We start from the raw sequence: 23,554 nt of genomic DNA, 5'->3' as shown, positions 1-23,554 counted from the left end.
TTATTATTATTATTATTATTAATAATAATAATTAGTAGCAGTAGTAGCATGTAAAATTGTCAAAAAGCAATTTAATAAAAATGTTTACAACTTCTATTCTTCACATTATAATTTACATCATAAAAATATTGTTTAGTATTTTCTATTATTAAAATGTTAAAGTTGCAAATGGCATGTCATTTAAAAATGATTTAATTCTTAATTACAATAACTTGCAGCATATTCATGATAATTATTTTAATCATGTTTGTGTGGTTGTTTCTGCATTACTCATGATTATGCAAAAACAAGACAAAAAATAAATAAAAAATACAAAGACATTTCCTGAACTGTATCAGCAGTTCATCTGTCCCTGTGCTTCACAAACCAGTTTAACAGCCTCATAAGTGAACTAGTCCTGAAAACCTCAATCTTCCTGCACTTTAATCAGCTCTGACCCTTTAGCTTTATACCCATCTGACCCAAAGCCCTTCAGTCCATTTATATCTACCATAAATTTCACAAGTCTCCCAAGAAGAGGTTTAGAGCCAAAACAGATCTGATGTTTACCCCCCAGCATGCCTATGTTCCAGACCAGCGCATGGGAACACCAAAAAAACACAGGCCTGGAGATATTCCTGCTCTGCACACAGGCGATGGCTCTTTAAGAAAATAAACACCGGCATATCAGTTCGCACAGTGCTGCCGACAAAAGCCCCGGGCCGATAAACATTGACTTTGGATGAAAAAAGGACACTAGACAAAAAAAAAAAAAAAAAAAAAGAAATTGAGGTGGATTCATAAGGCAGACAAATAAACAAGAGCTGCCGCTTGACAAAGGGAGTCTGACGAGGCACTTCCCTGTTTGACATCAGACTCGTGTGATGAATTACCTGGCAGGCAAAACAAAGGCGTCTGATGGAGGAGGAGGGGGAGGAGGAGGCTGAGGTTACTAGCGGTCAAACTCCTGCTTCTCCTGGACAGAACATGAGTGCCGGTTCAGTCAGGATCATTACAGTGCTAATCTTAGCAACACGCAGCTGCTCGACGTCAACAGACACACGCCACACAATGTGATCTTTCACCATCTAATAGGCTGCTGCGAACATGGTTTATATGTGCCACCAGAGAGCACATTACAGTAGCCTGCTTTAAACTGCAGAATTGCGCAAGTTGAAGGGATAGTTCACTCAAATTTAAAATTTACTCATCTATTCACTCAAAGTCATTCTAAACCTTTTAGTTTCGTTCTTCTGTTGAACACAAAAGATGATTTTTGAAGGAAACTTTTCACGTTCATAGTAGAAAAAACACGAATTATGGATGTAAACGGATACAGGTCTCCAACATGTTTTAAAATATCTTCTATGGTGTTCAACAGAGGTAAAAGGCCGAGTAACTGACAGTTTTCATTTTTGGGATGAACCATGCCTTGCCATCAATGATGACATTTAGTAATGCTATGTAGATGTTGATAAAAATCTACTTGACGCAAATGTTCTTGTTAGCCATTCGAAAAATAAAGATGATAAATCACGGTAAGTTTATGTATAACATCAGTCACATCACATCAGTGACTATTATTATTAACAAAAGAAGTGCGAGTGCAATTGAGGAGTTTTAAGAATTGAGTTCACCCAAAAATTTAAATAATCATTTATTCATCCTCCACTGAATCAGTTTTAGTTTCTTTTTCTGTTGAACGGAAAAAGGTTGACAGCAAAATGCTGGAAGAAAAAGTCATTGACTTCCATTGAATCTTTTTATTCTAACTATGGAGGTTTCTTTTTTATTTATTAACTTTTTTGTGCTGAGGTGCTTGTGGAAGAGATGGGTTTTCAGTTGCTGTTTGAATGATACTTGTGAATCTGCAGTCTGCATGGGACTGCAAATTAATTTTTAGAATATCTTGGATTTCCATATCTTGGTCAACAGAAAGACCTTGATAAAAGTTAGGACCACTTGAATGCAAGTAAATGAGAAAGGAAATGTTTGTTTTTATATGATCTCTTTAATGGCAAGGTAAGCTCCTTATTTGTGCGAGCAGCCATGTATATTGTATTTCTACAAGGTTATAGTATGCAATGGGGTAAATGCACACAGACTTTTAACTTCAACCAGCCAGCCAGGCTCAGTACTTTCAGTGAACAGTGTTTCCATTTTTAAATTACCACGTTTAAGGTTTGATTTCTTTAACAATCAGTGATCTTCACTGCCTGACATAAAATATAATGTCGGCCTCAAAAAGCACTGTGTTGGACTTCATTTCCCCCCGCCATGTCTTTAAAATATGATAGTTTATTTTATAATGTTTTCAATGGTGCTCACCTGCTGGTCCTGATGGCACCAGCAATTACACCAGGAGTGCCCAAACTCTGTCCTGGAGGACCGGTGTTCGGCATAGTTTAGCTCCAACTTCCTTCAACACACCTGTCTGAAAGTATCTAGTAAATCTAGTAAGAGCTTGATTAGCTGGTTCAGGTGTGTTTGATTGAGGTTGAAACTAAAAAATGCAGGACACCAACCCTCCAGGGCCAAGTTTGGGCCCTATAACTAAATAAATGCTTAAGTCTTTTTAATGAAATGTATTGTAATTACATTACAACATCGAAGCTGTAAAAGATTTGATGTAAAAGAACTCTATGAAATTCACAACGGTCAAATTAAACTTTCACTAGATGTTTATCATTCTGAAAAACACTAGGTGTGCATACAGCCCATTTTACAGAGGAATGGTGGATTCAGAATTTAATTAATTAATTAATTTATTTATTTATTTATTTATTTGTTTGTTTAAGTTGTGCGCTACAATATGACAAGCCTCTTGTACGGTGTGCTGCATCATGATCATGCATCAGAGTCCGTTTATACAAATAAACACAAATCTTTAAAGAGCCCATATTATGGGTTTTTGAAAATTCCCCTCCATGTAGTGTGTAACACAGCTCTAAGTGAAGCGAAGTATCCAGCTAAGGCTTAAATCTGTAAGAATACAGTGTTTAAAACGGTTGATTCATCTATAAAAGAGTCGACTCATAGTGCTTCAAACGAGTCGCCTTGATACCGACTCATTAGGTGTTTCGCCATGACGTACGAACGAAACCAAGTTATTCACGTGCACGCGCAAACCCGGGAGATTTCAAACCTGAGGCCCCGCCCTCTGACGCAGAAACCCAGACACACACCCACAAACACACGCACACCCACAAACACACGCACACAAACATGCCGGTCGATTGAAGTCACACTGCAGATGGATATATTGAGTCTCTACCCAAAGATGAAACCTCAGCATTATAACCAAGCAGTTGGAAACTTCTGGAAGCTACATGCTACAAAGAATACTTCATCTGAGTTTGTTAAAGGAAGGATCAGTAAAGAGTAACTGATGGACGTCAGGATGGGTTTCTTCCATTTCTCAAGTGTAAGTACGTGCGGTTAAAGTTGTTGCCTCGTTTACTCTTGCTTGCAAATGTATTTAGTTGTGATTTGTTACTTGTAACCGCGTGTACTGTATCAGGTTAACTGGATATTTGATCTTATCGCGTGCAAAGTCACGTTAAAAACGCGACGCGTGCTGTTTGTTTATGGAGCTCCGTGCTAGAGTTCTGCTCCCGCGATTTATTCGGAAATTTATTCCCGCGCCGCAGAAATCTGGCGCGGGGACAGCCGCGGGAATAAATTTCCGAATAAATCGCGGGAGCGGTCGGTAACGGGTTTAATTTGGGACGGGAGCGGGCTGTCTAGCAATATCACGGATATTGCTATGCGAATTAGAAAGAGAGAGTCTGCGTGGTGCTTGTGTGTGTGTTAGTGCGCACGCGCGCGTATGAGAGAGAGAGAGAGAGAGAGAGAGAGAGAGAGAGAGAGAGAGAGAGAGAGAGAGAGAGAGAGAGAGAGAGAGAGAGAGAGAGAGAGAGAGAGAGAGAGAGAGAGAGAGAGAGAGAGAGAGAGAGAGAGAGAGAGAGAGAGAGAGAGAGAGAGAGAGAGAGAGAGAGAGAGAGAGAGAGAGAGAGAGAGAGAGAGAGAGAGAGAGAGAGAGAGAGAGAGAGAGAGAGAGAGAGAGAGAGAGAGCCCTGAGCGAGAGGGCTCGCAGAGCATTCTATGCCATAAAATCACGCTTTGGCCAATTACAGTTACCAACTAAAACATGGATTAAATTATATCACGCTATTATCAAACCTATATTACTATATGGGAGTGAAATTTGGGCACCAGTATTAAAATTAGAAAATTGGAATAAAAGTTTAATTGAACGAACACAATTAGAATTTGCTAAAAGCATATTACATATTCACAGAAACACGTCTAACATTGCCTGCAGGGCTGAACTGGGTTTATACCCGCTAAATTTGGAGATTCAGAAACGAGCTGTTCAGTTCTGGCTGCACCTGCATCAGTCGGACCCCCAGTCTGTCCAATATAAAGCCCTTCTGGCTAATGAAAAACCTACAGTGTCTCATCCTCTAAACACACTGGTATCTGAGCTACTGGAAAAAACACAAACCGAACCCGTCCCCAAACAAAACCTTCACAAACAAATTGACAAAACATTAAAATATAACTATGATGAAAAACTGAAAACTGAATTCAACCTCCAGACTAAACTTAAATGTTATTCGGCCCTAAATAGAACCACACAGTTGGCAAATTATTTATCATTAAAACAATTAAAAGAAAAGCACATTCTTTCTAAATATCGCCTCTGTGATCATGACCTAGAAATAGAAAAAGGCAGACATAAAAAATCCTGGACTCCTAAGGAAAAGAGAATATGTAAACAGTGTGACACAAACCAAATAGAGGATGAGACACACTTCCTTCTGTTCTGCCCCAAATACAGCACGACTAGAGAAATATTTTTCCCCCAATTTGAAACATTGATCAGTTCATTTTTTAATTTAAATGACTCAGAAAAACTTTACCATATACTCGGAGAGGACGAATTGACATTTGAACTGGCTGCAAAATATGTATACACTCTACACACCATAAGAAACGGTTAATGTAAATTTGTGTCTTATTTAAATAATTTAAACTTTTTACTATTATTATTATTATATTTATCAAATGTATTGTTTTTTTTTGTGTCATTATATCTTATTTGTATTACTATTAATTATTATTTTCAATGGTTTTAATATGTTTCATATTTGAAATGCTTTGGCAATACTGTATTTAATGTCATGCCAATAAAGCAACTTGAACTGAACTGAGAGAGAGAGAGAGAGAGAGAGAGAGAGAGAGAGAGAGAGAGAGCGAACGAACGAACGACAGCTTGGCTGTCTGGACTGTATACTGGGTGATTTTTGGTTGTGTTCTCCGCTCTAGCGGGACCGGGCGCGGCGGGCAGAAAACGGAGCGGGTTCTCAGGCTAAAACCTGGCGGGTGCGGGCGGAAGCGGGAGCGTTGTCATCCGGAGGTGTGTGTGTGTTTTTGTGTGTGTGTGTGGTATGGCGAGTACACGACTGTCTCCTTCGTTCGGTTATCCGTGGCACTATCCACTCGCCATAGTGTGGCAGCTAAAATCCACGTCTATACTAGAGCGTGTATGAACTGTGATTACTTTTTAAATTGCTGATTAGCTGTTGGCCATTTCCCTCTCTGACTGAAGGCAGTCGACCAATCGCGACAGACTGTCATCGGTCCAATCAGCGCAGATTAGCTCCGCGCTAAGGAGGGGTTTGGGAACAAATGAATCACTGGACGATTCATACAGGAGTCGCTGGGATAATTAGCTAAAAATAAATGCAGATTATAAGACCATGAAAGTGTTTTTTGACCTTGCATGCATATTAGACTGTTGTTGGAGACCCTTACAACCAGGATATGACCCTATTTCATGTATAATATGGGCTCTTTAAGGAATGATAATTTCACTTTTACTTAAGCTAGATGACCTGTAAATGCAAAATATAAATTTAATGAATAAAAATAAATGTATATCCTCCCGGCCCCCAATTTGCTAAATTTTCCATTTCTGAATTGACAAACCCACATCCTGAGTGTTAAGACATTTGCGACACATTACAAGTTGGCAAAATAACATGTTTCCATTAGTCATATCTTAATTAAATTACTTTTCCACTAGTCATCTTTAATAAAATGTCATTTCCATTTGCACAATTTAAAGTGTAATAAACATTAAGCTAATGATTTGACCAGTTAATAGGGGGAATTATTGCAAAGTAAAAAAACAAATAAACATAATATATATATATATATATATATATATATATATATATATATATATATATATATATATATATATATATATATATATATATATATATATATATATATATATATTAGGGATGTAACGGTATCAGAATTTCACGGTACGGTAATACCTCGGTATGAATGTCACGGTACGGTATTTATTGAATCATTTACAGGAAAAAAAAAAACTTTTGAAAATACTCCCAAAAAAGTGCCAAAAGTGTCAATGACATACAAATTAGCCATCTATCTGTTAGCTTTGAAACAGGAACTTCAATTTTAATAACAAAAAATTATTAAACCATGTAAAAAAATAAAGTTTCAATTTAGTATTGTTAAAAACTCATCACATTCAACATTTAATCACTAACTTAGATAGAGATGGGTTTAAAGGAAAATTATCATATAACTATAATCTGGTAAAAGCTGGTATCTCTGAGTATTTACAATGTCCCCTGCAACAGAAAAAACCCCTCTCATTTGGGACTGAGGATTCTGGGACAAGAGAGATATGACTTGGCCCATGTTGACAGCAGTGGGGTAACGTTGTGCATTGTCTTTCCCCCACTTGAGAGGACAAACCATGAGTGAGATAGAGATCTCTTTGCGGTACAAGTCAATGTCTGCATCAATCTGAACAGTGTGCTGTGTTTCTGCAGTCCCCATGACTGTTATTAGTCGTATTCCCCAACTTGCAGGCACGTGCACACATAGGGCTCAACCTGTGCAGTGCACATGCCCTTTTTAGTCTTGGATAGAAAATGCCCTTCCAAAACGATCAAAAGTGCCCCCGCGACGCGACACAACCTCCGTCCAGTCCAGCCCTTCAGTAGGCGCGCGATAACACCTCTCTTGAGTATGCGCGCTCAACCCCCCCTCGGCGCTTTACAATACGCGCGCCACAACACAGCTGATCAGAACGCGACAACACCCACTTTAGGTTTGATCATTTCCATCTTTTTTTCATCTCCGCTACTAGCAGCACACTCCATTTCCGCATTACTGGATCTGTAGCGACAACAGACCGCAAAGGATTATGGCCACGCCGGGGCTGATGGGAAATGAAGTTCCAGCTACCTCCCGTTCGCTTCATTCGCCTGAGCAAATTTTCTCAGAAGACCTATAGTTTTACCGAGTCATGCGACTTCGGTAATATCGAAAAAATGTAATATTGCGGTATGACGGTATTTACAATACCGTTACATCCCTAATATATATATATATATATATATATATATATATATATATATATATATATATATATATATAGTATGACATAAAATATTGATAGCTCCTTAAAATCCCCATCTTAATTGTACTCAAAGGTCCCCGTTTCCAAATGCACTTTAGCACACTTTTTTTTTTTTTTTTTTTAAATCTTTGTAATATATTATACTATTATTATTATTCTAGAATTTCTATGTTAAGCTGCTTTGGCACAATCTACATTGTAAAAAACATTAATTGAATTATTCTTTAAAACTTATTTTAGGGTGTTAGCTAACATATTAAACATTACACACAGTACTTGGTATTGAACAACAAACAACAATTTAGAGTTAACTACAGCTCTAAAGGTGTCTTTTTAAAGCAAGCATGAAGTCAATAATTCACAAGAGAAAGACACTGTAAGCTGAGAGCAGTTGAAAGCTGCAGGTTGTGGCGAAATACTATCATAATAATGGGGATGAAGGGGGTCCGGGGGGGGCGCAGGTGCATCTCACTCAACACCTGTTCCAGTCAATTCAAAGCCTCTTCAGATAAGCAAAAGTGAATACTGTGCAAAAGGTCAAGAGTTTGTGTCATAAAAACAAACGTCTGTCTATCCTTCTTGAGCAATGCAATTAAAGTAGAGCACAGAGTACACTTTTCTTTTAACTAAACATTGAAGTCTTGAGTATGTAAACTGCCTGTAAATAAATCCTCACCCCCATTATACTGGTGTTTACCATATTATATTTTAAATCAAGAAGCACTGGCACACCTGAAAATATCATCATATCAAAACATTAACATCAACCTAAAAGATATAGACAGTTTGCCCCCATGTATCCATCCATCCATCCATCCATCTTTTTTTTATTTGCCAAAAAAAAAGACCAACAAAAGAATCACTTCACACAGTAGAAACGTTTGATCATTTAGCTGGAAGAATTCAATTAAAAATGCCTGCACCCTTCTGCTGACGAGAAATGGGTCATGCCATGATATCTGAAAGAGTGTGAGCTTTGCGAAGGAGGGTGTTTGTTTTCGTTTTTGAGGTTTTGGCTTCAGAGGCAGTGCACTTTCTGCAGAATTTCCCCAGATACTTGGCTGAAAAGTGAATCTTATGACAGGCAACAGGGAAATAATCAGAATTATAGAGTTCAGGAAGTTTATGGTGCCGTCAAATCGGCAAATAGTTGGTTTGGGAGACATTAAGGTTTATAGAAAGTATGAAGCTTGGCAAGATAGTAAGTTTAATGAAACGTGCACACAAAGATAAAAAAAAAAAAGTTTAAAAATTAAGGTTAATTGCAATTTCATAAACAAATCATAGAAAATACTAAAATAAATGTTACTGTCAAATTAGTTTATATATTTTAATGTATCATTTATGCTGTCATTTAAATAATATTACACTGAATAGTTTTGTAAAAAATAACTACTTTTGTACTAAACTAATTATAAAAAAAAATAATAATAAAAAAGTATGAAAGCCAAAACAAATAAAACAAAAATTGCAAGTTCTCATGCAGAAATAATTAAAATATTTAACGAATTTAATTTATTTTTTTTGCTTGCATTTTGGTCTAAGTAGATTTTACATGCAGGTTTTTGTTTTCATTAAAAGGCCAAAAACATTAAGCTTTAAAAAATTGGCATTATTTATTCAAGTCCTGTTGCTGCTACACCTTTCAGGATTCTGGCCACTACTTTTGTTTTTATCGATTCTTCTCTTTACTAATTGTTTTCTCTTCTCAGTTTCAAGCATGGACGTTGTGGGGGGCCAGATGTTTGGGGGTCTGCAGCAAAAAGAACAAAACATTCCTCTGAAATGAAACGAGAAGCTTCTGCCTGGAGACAACAACAAAGAGGCCAATCCACACAGGAGCTTCATTCTTTTCAGGCGCCCTCAGAAACAATGTGGTTTCAGAGTTAGTCAAATAACATTGCTGTGAGCGGTGTGGCGGAGGTTACTGGCAGTCAACGAACTTTAGTAAACCCAGCCGGCAGCTCATGCATCACAGGTAAACACCTCCTCGCCAACCCACAAAGTGTTAATCATCATTTGCAAAAACACAAGTATTCAGATGAAGATGGAATCAAAAATGAGGAATCAACTAAAAAGACCTGTTTGGTGAGCAAACACCTGTGGGAAGTGATGATCTGCATTAGTTTTTGAAAATGGATAAAGCCCTAGGCTAGAAAAACTAAAATTAAACAGAGCCAACATGATTCCTAAGCTAAACAAAAGGTGTAGGTTACTATAGTTCATTCAGAAAGGTGGTTACACCTGTTTGGCTGTTTTTGGAGTGTGTGTAATTTATAAACCCAGCAAAACCGCTAGCGTTAAACACACAGTAAAAAAAGAAAGAAAAAGAAAAATAGAAAAAAACTGCATGCAATTAAAGTTATCCAGTGAAAATTTTACACCAATGATTCACTGCTCTTAAATAAATGCAAATTAAACTGATCATTTAGTAATCTAGCACTGACTTAGAAATAAGAGGACGAAAATGTCAAAAACAAATATGCAAAGGTTGTTCGCAGAGTTGACAAAGCAAAGAATGTGTCATGATAGAGAGAGCCTTTTGATTTTGTTTGTTACTTATTTTTATATACATTTCAACTCGAGGCATGGGTTGCTATAAGATTCTAACTGAATGATAATCTTGGATAAAAAGATCAATGCCTGACAGTATTGTGATTATTGTTCTAAACCAGGGGTGTCAAACTCAATTCCTGGAGGGCTGAAGCCCTGCACAGTTTAGTTCCAACCCTGCTCCAACACTCACCTGTAGGTTTCAAACAAGCCTGAAGGACTCAATTAGTTTGATCAGGTGTGTTTAATTAGGGTTTTAACTAAACTGTGCAGAGCTGCGGCCCTTTTGGAACCGAGTTTGACACCCGTGCTCTAAACTATGTTCTTTAAAATAAATAAATAAAAATAAAAATTCTCTAACACAATATTTTAATTTGAGAATAATTTGAGGGGCTAATTAATTATAGGCAATAATTTGAATGACTCATTGACTTCTGATGTCTATATTAGTCAAAAACACTGCTAAAACGGCATCTTTTGATATCTTTTCTGCTGGATTCTGTTGGCATAAATAAATAACGTGCACAAAGTAGCAGAAAAGCGGTTTTAAAACCTTGACTAAAACCAAGATATACCTTGAAAACTGTTATCATTCCATGCCTAATTACAAGTTTTAAACTAGTTAGATTTCTTACAAAAAAAGTAAACAAATGATAATAAATAGTGAAAAGTACACCAAGCTAAACACATGGTAGAATTAAATGCATCATTTAAATGTATCAAAACAGCAGAGATGATTCAGTCACACAAAAACTAAAGTGATGCATTTCTGATGCCTGTATTACCAACATCCCAACTATGACTTAAAAACAAAAAACAATCAGGGCTGTGCTTTTTATGGTCCCATTTTGCGATATCCTGTTTAGTTTTAGGCCAATTTTGTCTTTGGTCTGTTACATTTAGGTTTCAAAGTTACCTTGTAAGTAGAACAAGACCCTTGGTCTGGTCTGCAAGTTTAGTGCTCTACTTTTATTAAATACCAGCATTTGGTTGAAACAAACCACACTAAGAGTAACTGCACCAGAACTGCAAGTGTGAAAACACCCTTTGAAACATGCATGCATTGCATTATGTGAATTGAAGTGATTAATAAATAGCGCGCACACACACGACCCAAGTTTAAACTTGATTTCTACAATCACTTTTTCACTATTGATCTTATTCTTCGCGTTTGAGCGGGTGCATTTGAATCTCTTTGGCTTGAGACTTCCTGTCTCATTCACTTCCATTCATTTTTAGACATTAAAAATGGCTTATCCTGCTTGATGTTGCAAAGTGATATTTTCTTTATTATATTATTCTGCTTTGTCATATTGCCATGCCAACACTTGTTTGTAGAGCAAAGAGTTTGACCATTTTCTGCCGTTTATTATTCCTAGTCATTTCTCCCATCTGCAACTGAATCAGAAGTTCTAAAGCGATCGCAAAAATAGAATAAGGTCAATACTGCTTTATATTCTGAGTGACACTGTCTATTTGTAAGATTATTTACAAGTAACAAAAAAAAAAGACTTTGCAAAACACTTTTGCAGTGTTCTTCTTTAACATTTGTCATGTTGACAACACCGCTCAACATTTCAATGCATGTTAGCTACATTTCTGACAGCCAGTTTGTTTTTGTGTATCTTCAAGAGCATCTTGAGCGTCACAGTCTCCCTGCAGTAAGGAGGTAATCAGGAGCTTACTGGGATTGCTGGTGACCTTATTGTCAGGATTGGACATGGGGTGAGAGTGGCTAGAGGTTGCCTGTTCAAGCTCACGTTGACCCCGAATAGCACCCGCGCTCCAGTTCCTGCTGACAACACCCAGGGCCCTGACTGTGAAGATAACAAGACCTGAGATCACAGCGACATGTTTTGCATATTTGCAGGCGTAAAGAAAACCAGTGGTGTAACACATTCGAGAGAGTGCACTGAAGAGGATGTTCTCGTGTTTCCAAACAGCCAGAGTACGAGAATGTGCATGGCTTAATCTTATAAACATTATTCACTGCTCTTCCCAAGGGCCGAGGCTAAACCAGTGCACTGATTAACGTTTAAAAGAGCCCTTCTCTTATTTAAAAGTGCATTGCGCCTCTGCTAATGGCGCTGGCCCTCTGTGGATCAACAGGATCATTCAGTCCTGATGAGAATGCTAAACACTCAAGCCCTCCAAAACAATACGGGCATCTTTACACAAGCCTGGCACGCATAGTTTGCCATAAAGGCCAGCTAAAGCATAATCGAGAGCATGCAATGATTGCTGAGAGCCTGCTCACTAATGACCTTACTTCTCTCCATAGCACAGCAAACGCTAGCTGTGAATAGCCAAAAATCAACTATTTTTCGGACTAAAATGGCCTCCAAGATGAGTTAATGAGGCTTAGCAAGGTACTATTGAGAGTCCTGCACAATTTATGCCATGTCAGTGAATGGTGCCACATCTATTGATTTTAATGCTGCGGTGCAGGGATGCTGATGAAAAACTCAAAGGATGGTGACATTTTTCTCTGAATTGGATAAAGCATCTAGAATTGCCTCAAAGTGTTAAAAAACAAACAAAACCTGTTCCCTAATATTTGTCTTAACTCAAATGTGAACGACGCCTCTGATTACGTGTACTGAAAATGGAGCAGGGCAGATTAAGAGATGCGTTTTTTGGGGGGTGGGAGGGGAATGTGGTTGGGAAAAGAGGTGGGGCAGCTCTGATCCTCAAAGGATCCAATAATGCTGTAAGCAGGATTAGGCCCCTCAAGGCCAGTGGTTATCTTTAACTCTGCCTCGTTTGAGGATTTTCCTCAGCCCATAATTAAAACAGAAAACATAGATGTCCACGCACAGTCATTTGTGCGGAATCCTCATTGCGGTTCTAGTAAACATTTCTTCTATCTGGCGAACATCCACCAGCACTCTCCTCAGAGGAAGGATAAAGATCTATTTTTGGAGGATGCACTTATACTAATGAAAATGAGAAACTGTCATAATAAATGGAGTACAGAAGCTAGCTTTTCCATTTGGGCTGCTCTAGGGCTTATATAAGAGGCTCTTCGGCATTCAGAGGCCTGTTCTGTGCATCTTATATAACAGAATAGGCAGAGATAGAAAGGAAGCAGAGAAACCGTGAAAGCCTGAGCAGAGTTCTAGCCCTGGACAGGAGTTGAGGTGAAGCAGGGTTAGGTGCAGAGCCCTTTCTCATTCTAACATTTCCAACTCAGAAACCCATCAATGAACACAGAATATTTTGCCTTTTGTTATCGGCTAAGGATATTATGTCTATTTTAAGGTCATCCTCTTATAAAAAGGCATTATAGTAAAATATTTAATTTAGTCTCAAATTGGTATCACAGACCACTTGTATTTTAGCCTCCAACCACCTTGCTTTGATATGATCTATATTTATTCCATAATTAAGCATTTTCTGATAGGTTTTCTACCTTTTTAGATTTCTAGTTTGGCTCAAATGATCCACATCACAGAAGTAAAATTGGATAATAAATTAATTAAAAAATGTCAACTTTAAAAGGGATAGTTAATCCATAAAACGAAAAATTTATTAACTATCAAAAAAAAAGTGAAAAGCGATTTCAAACTTTGAGTTTCTAAAGAGGATATTTTAAAAAGCAAATACGTTTTTTTTTAATGTGCATTTTGGAATTTCCATCAACAGTTTTTTTGAGCATAACTACTAGTGGTAACTGGTTTCCGTATTTCTTCAGAACATCTTTAGTGTTCAACAGAAACTCAAACAGGTTTGCAACAACTGAAGAGCGAATAAAAATTAGGTGAACATCCCTTTAATAGAGTTAAATTTTAAATAACATAACATGTTTAAAAATAAATAATGATAATAAAAAAATGTATACACCAAGCTTGTATTAACATTTCTATACAGTAGAAGGTTTTTTTTGTAACTTCCAACACAAGCTGAACTATCATTACTTGTGGCTGCTCCTAACACGCATATGTGCTTATTAGCTCACTTTCAGTCGTACATCACCACATTGATAGTCTAAAGAAACTTTATGGGATGATTTACTCGTTTCTAAAATAGCTTCACAAAATGAAAGCTAATTATAGAGTTCTAGCACAAACAATTCACTCAAACATCATTTCTGAGGGGAAGACCATGTGGCTTCAGGCTGCGTTTGTAGGAGTGCGTGGTGAACATGCCATAGCTCACTGGTCGATGTGATGAGCAGAGGAACGCAGTGTCGAAGTAGGGCAGAGGTCATTGCACAAACAACAAGGTTAGAGAACATGACCCTTGTAGCTGTAGGCTGGGCCGCATCATGCATGCATGTGCGCGCGCGCGCACACACACACACACACACACACACACAAATCTACAACAGTGCCAAAGAGTGAACAAAGGACTGTTTTCATGCAACAGCAGCCTGTGTTATACTCAGAAATGCCAGGCAGCCATCTACATTCTGCCATGGGCGTCACTTTCTCCACTCAGTCCATTTAGTCTTGTATAGTTTACTTTGACAAACAAAAGAGAGGAACTACATGAAAGCATTTATATGGTTTGGTTTACATTGACAATCAAAAGAAAGAAGTTTGTATTATGCATCAATTAGAAGAACGCACAAACATTACAATTGACTAATGTGAAAAGTTGAAAATGTTTATTTAAAATCTTTAATATATCTGAATATATTCAAAATAAAACTGAAAAAAAGCACAAAAATAATTTGTTAAATAATTGATCAACACCATAATGTACAGTACCACCAACTATTGAAAAGAAAGATTTTATCTGAATTATACTTTTACAAATTATAAAATTATGCTTAATAAAAATGGGTGGTGGTATCCAAAAGCCATATACCAGTTAATATATTTTAAAAAAAGCTATACAAAGAACAGGTGTTTCAAAGATGGCTGCCGAGTAAAAGGACTTGCCTTAAACTAAAGAGACTGTGTATACATAATTTGGGTTTACACATCCATTAAAACTGTATAAAAAGTTTTTGTATATGGTTCAGATTCCCATCACATGGCCTTACTAAATTATTAATGCAAATTAATAAAAAAAAATTAAAATTAAAAATTATAGCAAGGCTGCATTATTATTTAATAAATTACCATACTACAGGTAGAATGTGAAATGAATACATCCATAAACATTACTAAGAAAAAGGGCAGTGAGTAAATTCAGTGTGCGCTAAGCAAAATGCTAATATTCCATTTTGAATACCTCCAGCTCTTTCCATACACGAGGCACAATGATGATCTTCATTGTTATTCAATGTGCATCTCATTTCCTCTACCAAATTTTTAGATCTCAGCCCGAATCAAAGCTGTGCTCTCACTTGGAAAAACAAAAAGTCTTAACCCCCGCCATCTCGGATTTTCCTAACACGTCAGCCTTCACACTTTCACACACTGTAAGCTGTTTTCATGCCCATTTGGAAGGCAGTCCAGGGTGCCTTAACAGCTTGAACGATAATATATGTGGCGGCTACAGGGGTGTAACGACCCTCCACAATGAATCAAAAAGCCACCCGCAACACATCTTGAAATTTTTAATTACCAGTCCAAGTTGCTCCCACCTCAAGAAAAAAAAAAATCCTTATTCACCATCTGTTAGTGACCCCTACTAATCTTCCGCAGGTCACCAGAAGTCCATAGAGGGAAAAAAACTCTAATCCTTAGAAAAGGGCAAGTAACCAGGAAACGGAAGCAAGTGTACATGCACAAACTGCCCTGCCAGAGACACTCTCATTTTATGCAAACGAACCCAGCAGAGATTGGAGCGCACTGAATGCTGGGCTCCAAAACGGACCGGATATCAAATAACAGCACACAGTAGATATCGGAGAAGAGACTTCACTGTAGAAGTAGCAAGCAGCAAGTACACACGTACTGTAAAGGCACGCACAACCTGAAGCTAATGATAATAAATGACTTGAAGAGACTACAACATTTTACAGGGGGCATGAGTCTACATTTGCACAACAATGTAGTCAAAAACTGAAAAATGTTTACATATACCAAAAATACGCAAGAAATGTCACTCATATAGTCTTGAATGGGGAAAAGCGTAACAGTCATATGGTGAATGAAACCCCACCTACTACTACAGAAGCCAATCATCGATCGCTATAGGCTGACAATTCTCAGAGAGAAAAGCTCAGACCAGACGTGTTTTCATGACAGTTTATGTGGTCAACAAACACACTGGAATCTCAGCGAATACTTACTGCATACTGTTTGAGAGGCGTTTCAAAGATGGCTGCTGAGTGAATTTACTTGACTTAGAGACTTTGTGTACACTATGCTTTCAAAACGGATTTGGGTTTACACATCCACGAAAACTGCCAAGAACGATGTACTATGCATGCCAGGACACTAGTTGGCACTGTGACCTTGTTAGTAAAGAGTACCTGTGTGTATTTCAAATTTGTTATGCATTTAGGAGTCTTTACCAAGTTTAGACTCTTTGCTGAAAGTTTTAGCAAACTCGATATGGGTTTTTTCACCCTTGCCTTTAAAATTGACACATTTACGGATCTATAACTTTCTATGGATTAATTTAATGGGTGTTTAAATAGAAATTATAATGGTGCAGTTTTTCAAAACATGCACTTGGAAAGCAATTTTATCAATTATGCATTTCAGTCGGCAATATTCCATTGTCATTTAAACAAACAGGCAAAATGCCTTTAAATAAACCATTTTTAGCTGAAACAGCTACCATATAAACAACCCCTAATAGGTCAACAATATGAAACCAAGCTGGTCAAATACATTTCTCAACTACACCTGATAGTAGTCAAAAATGTGCAAGCTCAAACGTTTCTGCTCCAAATTACACTAGTAATTAGACTTAATATTAACTAGTAATTGGAGTGCCAAAAACCTGCTGTAAAGAAGCGCAAGAGAGAGTGGAAATACACGAGTCAAGGGAAAATGAAAAACAAAACTTAGCACCTGTCTGTATGTTTCTGTGTTAGAAATGAGCTTTTGCGAGGGCAGCGTTCTGACAGAAAGAGTTCATTTACATGACAAGCATTGTAACGACGCAGTCAAATTATCTGCAGACTCTGTCTGGGGAGTAAGCTGATGGCTGGAGTGCTTCAAAACCTTCCACTAATGGCTTCATTTTGTTTTTAAATTACAGACCTCAATAAAACATTTTCCTTTCACAATTTACGAGAAAAAAAAAAACATATACATTTAAAATGTCAGAGAATTAGTGAAATTGCACAAATTCTACCAAAAACTTTATGGCATATTTTCCCGGACCACAGACAATAATTAACTACGGTACAATGCACAGTACATTTCATTGACTGTAAACATACTAGTTACAGTCTGGCACTGCCAATAAAGGAACACAGGCCAACACAAAACAATAAAACACACCTTACAAAGCCACAGGACAGGTTAAAACAAGTCTAACCTTATTAGTAAACAAACATAGCCATCCACTTTTCAGTGATTTAAAAGTAATTTATACCTTAATATCCATATTCATCAATATTGTGAACTATTACTTCAATATTATTATAGTTCAAGTTGAAGTAATTTTATTTGTAGTTTTTATTGTACCGTTTAAAAAACATTCTATTAATTTCATAGTTTGTAATTGGTAATTGCTGCCTGCTTTTTTTTTTTTCAAGGAAGGAGAAGCATTCCAAATGACACAAAGGGGAGTAAATAACACAAACTATTATTCTTGGAAAAACTGCCTAATGTATGTAACATTTAATGCATTGGAAATTTGCACTGCTGTAACTATCATTTTAAAACAACGGTTGGGGATATGTTCACAAATGCAGCAACAAGAGCTTGAATTGCATCTTTGTATCCTTTGCACTGTGCTCCACATTTGTCTCAGACAAAGAAAAGTAACAGAACTCCAGAGTCAGAGTGAATAAAGACGCATGAGGTGGTGGTGACTCCGCCAGCTCAGTCTCTGTGGGCAGGAGCCTTTGAGCAGGGGATCGCATTTCCTGCTGCCGCTCATCGCACAACGACCTACAGTAACCCACAGGGAGCAGGGTTACTACAGGGCAAACCACTGTACTTTACAGACTACCGTGCGCTTGCTGCTTTGCTACCAGAGACGCATGACTTCAGCCAAAAGAACAGTAGTTGAGAAAACCAGTGTTGCTAAATCAATATTTAATATGTAACTTGCCCTAGATTTTTTGTGCTTATAGCAGGCTCCAGAAAACGAGATGCAGCACAAGTCGGGCATTGAATCCACATTAGATACAGTGAATGGCAGAAAAATGGCTTTGCTTCCACTGATCTCACACTAAATATTCATACACCCACATGCGCAGTGGCTTTTCTTCCTGTTGCTCTTCTTCTGAAACCTTTTCTGTTCTGAAGCGGAAGTTCAAAACAATCTCTACCCACAGAGAATGATGAAATGTTCTCAACTTCCTCAAACAAGATCTAATTTTATGAATGTTTGTTGTGTTTTTGAGTGTACGTACCTCGTCTGCTCCTGCAGAATAAGATGAGGCTCCACAAAGAACTTTACTCGGAGCCGCAGTCTGCAGGGCGTGAGATTGTCCATCTGCTGGGAGATTCTGTTCCTCAGGTTCAGCCACAGGTTTTCTCCTTTACTGCCAGAGAACTGCAGCCCAAAGTAATCCACTTCTATAATTCCCAACTTCCGACATACCTGTTTACAAGAATTAACAAGGAAAAAAAAAACAAAAAAAAAAACAAACATTTTTTGCATTGTTAAAGTCTCCAAAACTCAAGAGTATGATTTTTTTTTAAAATGAAATATTACAGTAAGATAAATTTATGATTAACTCTGATAAATTACACATACGTGCACATGTTCTATATTAATATGCTCTTGTAAGAAAGAAAAAGAAAACTTGAAACTCTACTCTGATTATGTTTTAATTGGGAATAGTTTGTATTAACCTTTCGCCACTGAGATTTACCAATATATATATATATATATATATATATATATATATATATATATATATATATATATATATATAAAAACAATGCACCGTAAAACCCAAAAAGTTAAGATAACTCAAACCGTTTGAGGAAATCAATTGCAACAAACCATTTAAGTTCAAAAACTAATCTACATGAGTACAGTGAACTTAATCCATTTGAGTAAATAAAGCAATTCAAGCATAGTAAAACCCAATAAATGAAGAGAACTCAAACCAACAGGGTACTGTCAAACCAAATGAGTTAAGGCAACTCAAACAGTGAGGAAGCCGATTGCTACAAACTATCAGAGTTTAAAAAGTAACTTATACGAGTACTGTGAACTTACTCCAATTTAAGTTGAAGTAATGAGTCATTTAATTAACCCATCACCAGGGCCAGACATAATCTGCAGAAATTGTTTTTGCTATTTCTGCAGAGAATTTTGTAAAAAAATCTATGGATTTATGCAGAATTATTTTGGGCGCATCATTACTAAACTTAATATGACAAAAACAATAGCTTTAACTTTAATGTTTAGAATGCAAATCCATCTAGATCCACTTAATTGGTAAACAAAGCAAGTCTCCTATACAATAGATCTACAAAAAAAAATTATATATATATATATATATATATATATATATATATATATATATATATATATATATATATATATATATATATATATATATATATATATATATATATATATATATATATATATATATAAATATAAAAAATAAATAACTTTACAAACTGTATTGTAAATAAATCATGTGAACAGTTTCATATTAGACAATATTACTAAAATGAATTTAAAAACTGAATAAATATCAATTTACACACATTTACACAAGTAAATAAATAGACTCCACGACGGGCCAAAAATCTGCGTGCACAGATTACGTGTGGGCCTACTCATTATCTTCAACAGAGTTAAAATTTTTTTCAAACGAATAGACTTAACTTTTAATAAATTGAGTAAACTTCAGATTTCAGAAATGAATAAACTTCAGACTTTTGGGTTTTACAGTGTATGTTGTTGTTTCAGGTTCCCCATTCACTTTTAAACTTTACCTCAGATAGCTGCATAGTTATTTGACATGTTAATTATGAGCTAACAATCTAGCCATACTAGCAATAAAAATAACATTTCACTCAGAAATTGTGGAATTGCTAAAATTTTCTATCTAAATTTAAAAAATATATAGGCATGAATACCAAGTAAAAGTCAGCTATCTTTCAACAACAAAAAATACATTTGTGAAATTAATTACGACAGAATTGCAATTACCGCTATGAATTAAACTTTAAAAATATGAAAAATGATGAGCATTTTTATTTATTAAATTATGTTTTCCTTTTTTATAAAGGCCACACTAATAGTATTTATTTTAATTATAACTTTAATATACTTGGGACAAAGTTTAGCAAACAAAATATACAAATCATACGTTTAATTTAAATCAATATATATTCCACATCAAACAAACGCATTTTTTTTTATGCTGCACATGTTTGACACTGCAATGTATGGCAAACAACGCAAAAGCTGGGTTTTATAATCTGGGTTTAAAAATAGCACAAACTCTCTTAATTGTGAAACAATTCTTTATGGTTAAAAACTGCTGTTTAGCATGATGATAATCCTGTATGAGGAGTGTAAAAAAACAGCAGATTATAAATTCTACTAAACAGCTTTTGTATGCCACAGTATGATTTTTTTTTTGCAACATAAGAAATCAGGACATTTATCTCAATAACAGGTTTGTAGTACAACAACATATTCACAAGGTCATTTCAATAAGGTTTAATTGTGCAGTTCATTGAAATAAATAAAATATTGCTGATTATTTCTTTATGAGCCTTAGGAGATTATTCCCCCTTCAGAATATCAGTTACATAACAGAGTTCAGAAAAAAATCCCTGTTAAAGGGAACATTTAAACTGCCCTGGGATTAAATATCGCTTTAAAGCATGCTTCTACGAACACAAACTTTAAGTCAACGGCATCACATTCTGACTTTAGCAAACTACATTAAATGATTCAAACTTGAGCCTCGTTGTATATCACATTTGCTCTGCAAATTAGATTTGTTGCTTTCTAAATTGTTTGATTGAAATGCTTGAGTTGAGCGTACAATTAAAACAACTTAAGATACCTTCTTAAAACATTTGTTACAAGCAAAGAGGTGTTAAAAAGCTTAAATTTTTTCATATTTGTTCGAGAGGAGCAGTACCTCGATGCACGCGACAAACATTTGCTGCTAAAGCAAATGAACTTTAGTAACCTCGAGGATGCCATCACACATGCACACTATTGTTCGGGAATACCCCAAACATCGTTCTCTTTCTAAAATATGAACGAAAACGTTTCAAGAACACACTTGTGTCTTGAATTATGATGCAAACTTTATTATTTTTTTTGTTTATTGTTTTTTCGCAGCAACATTAGTAGGCTAACACATTATATTTGGTCGTTTGATATATTGAATAAACATCATAGACTTAAGAGACGCAAGCACTCAAAAATGCTTTGCATGTTAAATGTTATTCGCCATTTTTGCCTAAATAAACGCATGGCATTAAAGATATAAACAGAATGATGCTGATATTAAGTTTCCATGTGTGACTCGAACTCATTCATTCCGCGCTCAGGCTACATCTCTTTGTCAACATTTGTTTATATGCCATTTTAAGCAATGCAAAATAGCTATGATGGACATTTTAGACCAGTTTACAAATAACCATCACATAAATTTCACATTGAGACTTTCATTCATGCTCTCACCTTATTCAGACAGTCTTCTCCGTTCGCCTTCGCGTCTACTTCAATCTCCATCACCACCGCGTCCGGTCGAGTTACATGGCAGAGCATTTTGGAGAGGTGTTTCGTCTTTGGTCTACCAGTCCTGTACGAAAAACACTACAAACCGCTCTCAGTGTTGTCTTCTTTTAACACCCTACATCAGCCCTCGCTCACTTTCCTCAATCCTTCTGTTTTCTCTCAGTCTGAAGCTCAAGGCTTCCTGCTCCTATATAAAAGCGGCGCTGTTCAGGCCCCGCCCACTCCCACCACAGCCAATCACACGAGGTGCTTCGATCATTCAGCGAGCGCTCTGACAGCAACAGAAACCCTGCCATGTTCACTTAGTAGTGAACACTGTAGTCGCCACCAGCGTCCCCTACAGGTGCGCTGTATGAAGATGCTTGAGGTGATTTTATTTAGACAACCTTACATAACAAACTTGGTGACATAAATACCAAAACTATACTATTTACATGTAGCCTACCTAATATTTACATATATAACAAATCATCACAAAGCCATGAAATGAAACCTTCAAATGACCTACAAATGCATATTTAGGCCTACTGAAATGTAAAAAAAAAATCACATAAAATGTATAATATCACATAAATCAAGTTTCTAACACAACAAAATAAGACATAATATTTTGTTATTTTTTTTATTATATCTGTTACATCTTTTGCTACACTTTGAATTAAACATTAAAAATATGTTATTGTTTTTGTTAATTGCTTTCTTTTTGTTACTCAGGGCAAAAAGTTTGCACAAACATCAATAACAAAAATCAAATACATAAATTAATATTTGTAATACAACTCCATAATAAAAAAATAACATAAATCATATAAAAATTATATAAATCATCATACATTTGTGGGCGAGGCAGTGGCGCAGTAGGTAGTGCTGTCACCTCACAGCAAGAATGTCGCTGGGTTGCTGGTTTAAACCTCGGCTCAGTTGGCGTTTCTGTGTGGAGTTTGCATGTTTTCCCTGCCATCGCATGGGTTTGCTCCGGTTTCCCCCACAGTCCAAAGACATGCGGAACAGGTGAATTGGGTAAGCTACTGTAAATTGTCCGTAGTGTATGAGTGTGTGTGTGAATGTGTGTGTAGATGTTTCCCAGAGATGGGTTGCGTCTGGAAGGGCATCCGCTGCGTAAAAACTTGCTGGATAAGCTGGTGGTTCATTCCGCTGTGGCGACCCCTGATTAATAAAGGGACTAAGATGACAAGAAAATGAATGAATGAATGAATCATACATTTGTTCGCTCAGAAATTACTATATTCCACAAATAATTACAAAGAACAGGTAAGTAACAGACTGTAAGTTAAAATTAAAAAATTTAAATAATAAAAATATTTATTTAATCTTTGATATTTGCAGTTATACATATACATACTAAAACAAAAACTAAAATTATTTAAAATAAATGTAAATAATATATATTATGTAAGACAAATCTGTCCTTCACAGACAGTGTTAGTGAGTCTCTCTTTATAATAGACACCATTTTATGATCACACTTACACTAGCAAATTTCTCTTGAGTGAGAAAGTGGCCCTACGCCAGAGTCTGCGGTCGTGTCCAGTGCCAGAGGACGACTAGAGTGAGTGCCAGTCTGTTGCTGACTGGAGATTACACTTTACATGTATTATGCATGTTTGCCCACAACTCTCCCTAGAGCAGCACGCTGACGCTATGAGTGAGACATCAGCAGAAAGCTTTTGATAATGAATATTTAAGGAAACACACTGCAGGTATAGGGCAAAAAATGAACTAATATTTTTTTCCATACTTCTCTTTCTCATGCCACTTTCTCACACAAGAGAAATT

At 36.4% G+C, this 23,554-nt stretch overlaps 1 protein-coding gene across 1 annotated transcript in view; it reads right to left on the bottom strand.

The window, feature by feature from the left end:
- Positions 1 to 21,922, bottom strand: part of mylipa (myosin regulatory light chain interacting protein a) — a 38,317-nt gene extending 16,395 nt beyond the window's left edge. Inside the window, exons 1-2 of the mRNA NM_199983.2 lie at positions 21,701 to 21,922; positions 18,438 to 18,628 (exon numbers count right to left, since the gene is read on the bottom strand). Of these exons, the coding sequence (NP_956277.2) occupies positions 18,438 to 18,628; positions 21,701 to 21,787 (278 nt within the window). The 5' untranslated portion in view covers positions 21,788 to 21,922. The remainder of the gene's footprint in view (positions 1 to 18,437; positions 18,629 to 21,700) is intronic.
- Positions 21,923 to 23,554: the final 1,632 nt, after the last annotated feature.

Source organism: Danio rerio, chromosome 19, assembly GCF_049306965.1.
Source record: "Danio rerio strain Tuebingen ecotype United States chromosome 19, GRCz12tu, whole genome shotgun sequence".
Classification (NCBI taxonomy): domain Eukaryota; kingdom Metazoa; phylum Chordata; class Actinopteri; order Cypriniformes; family Danionidae; genus Danio; species Danio rerio.
This window is presented reverse-complemented; position numbering and strand designations above follow the sequence as displayed.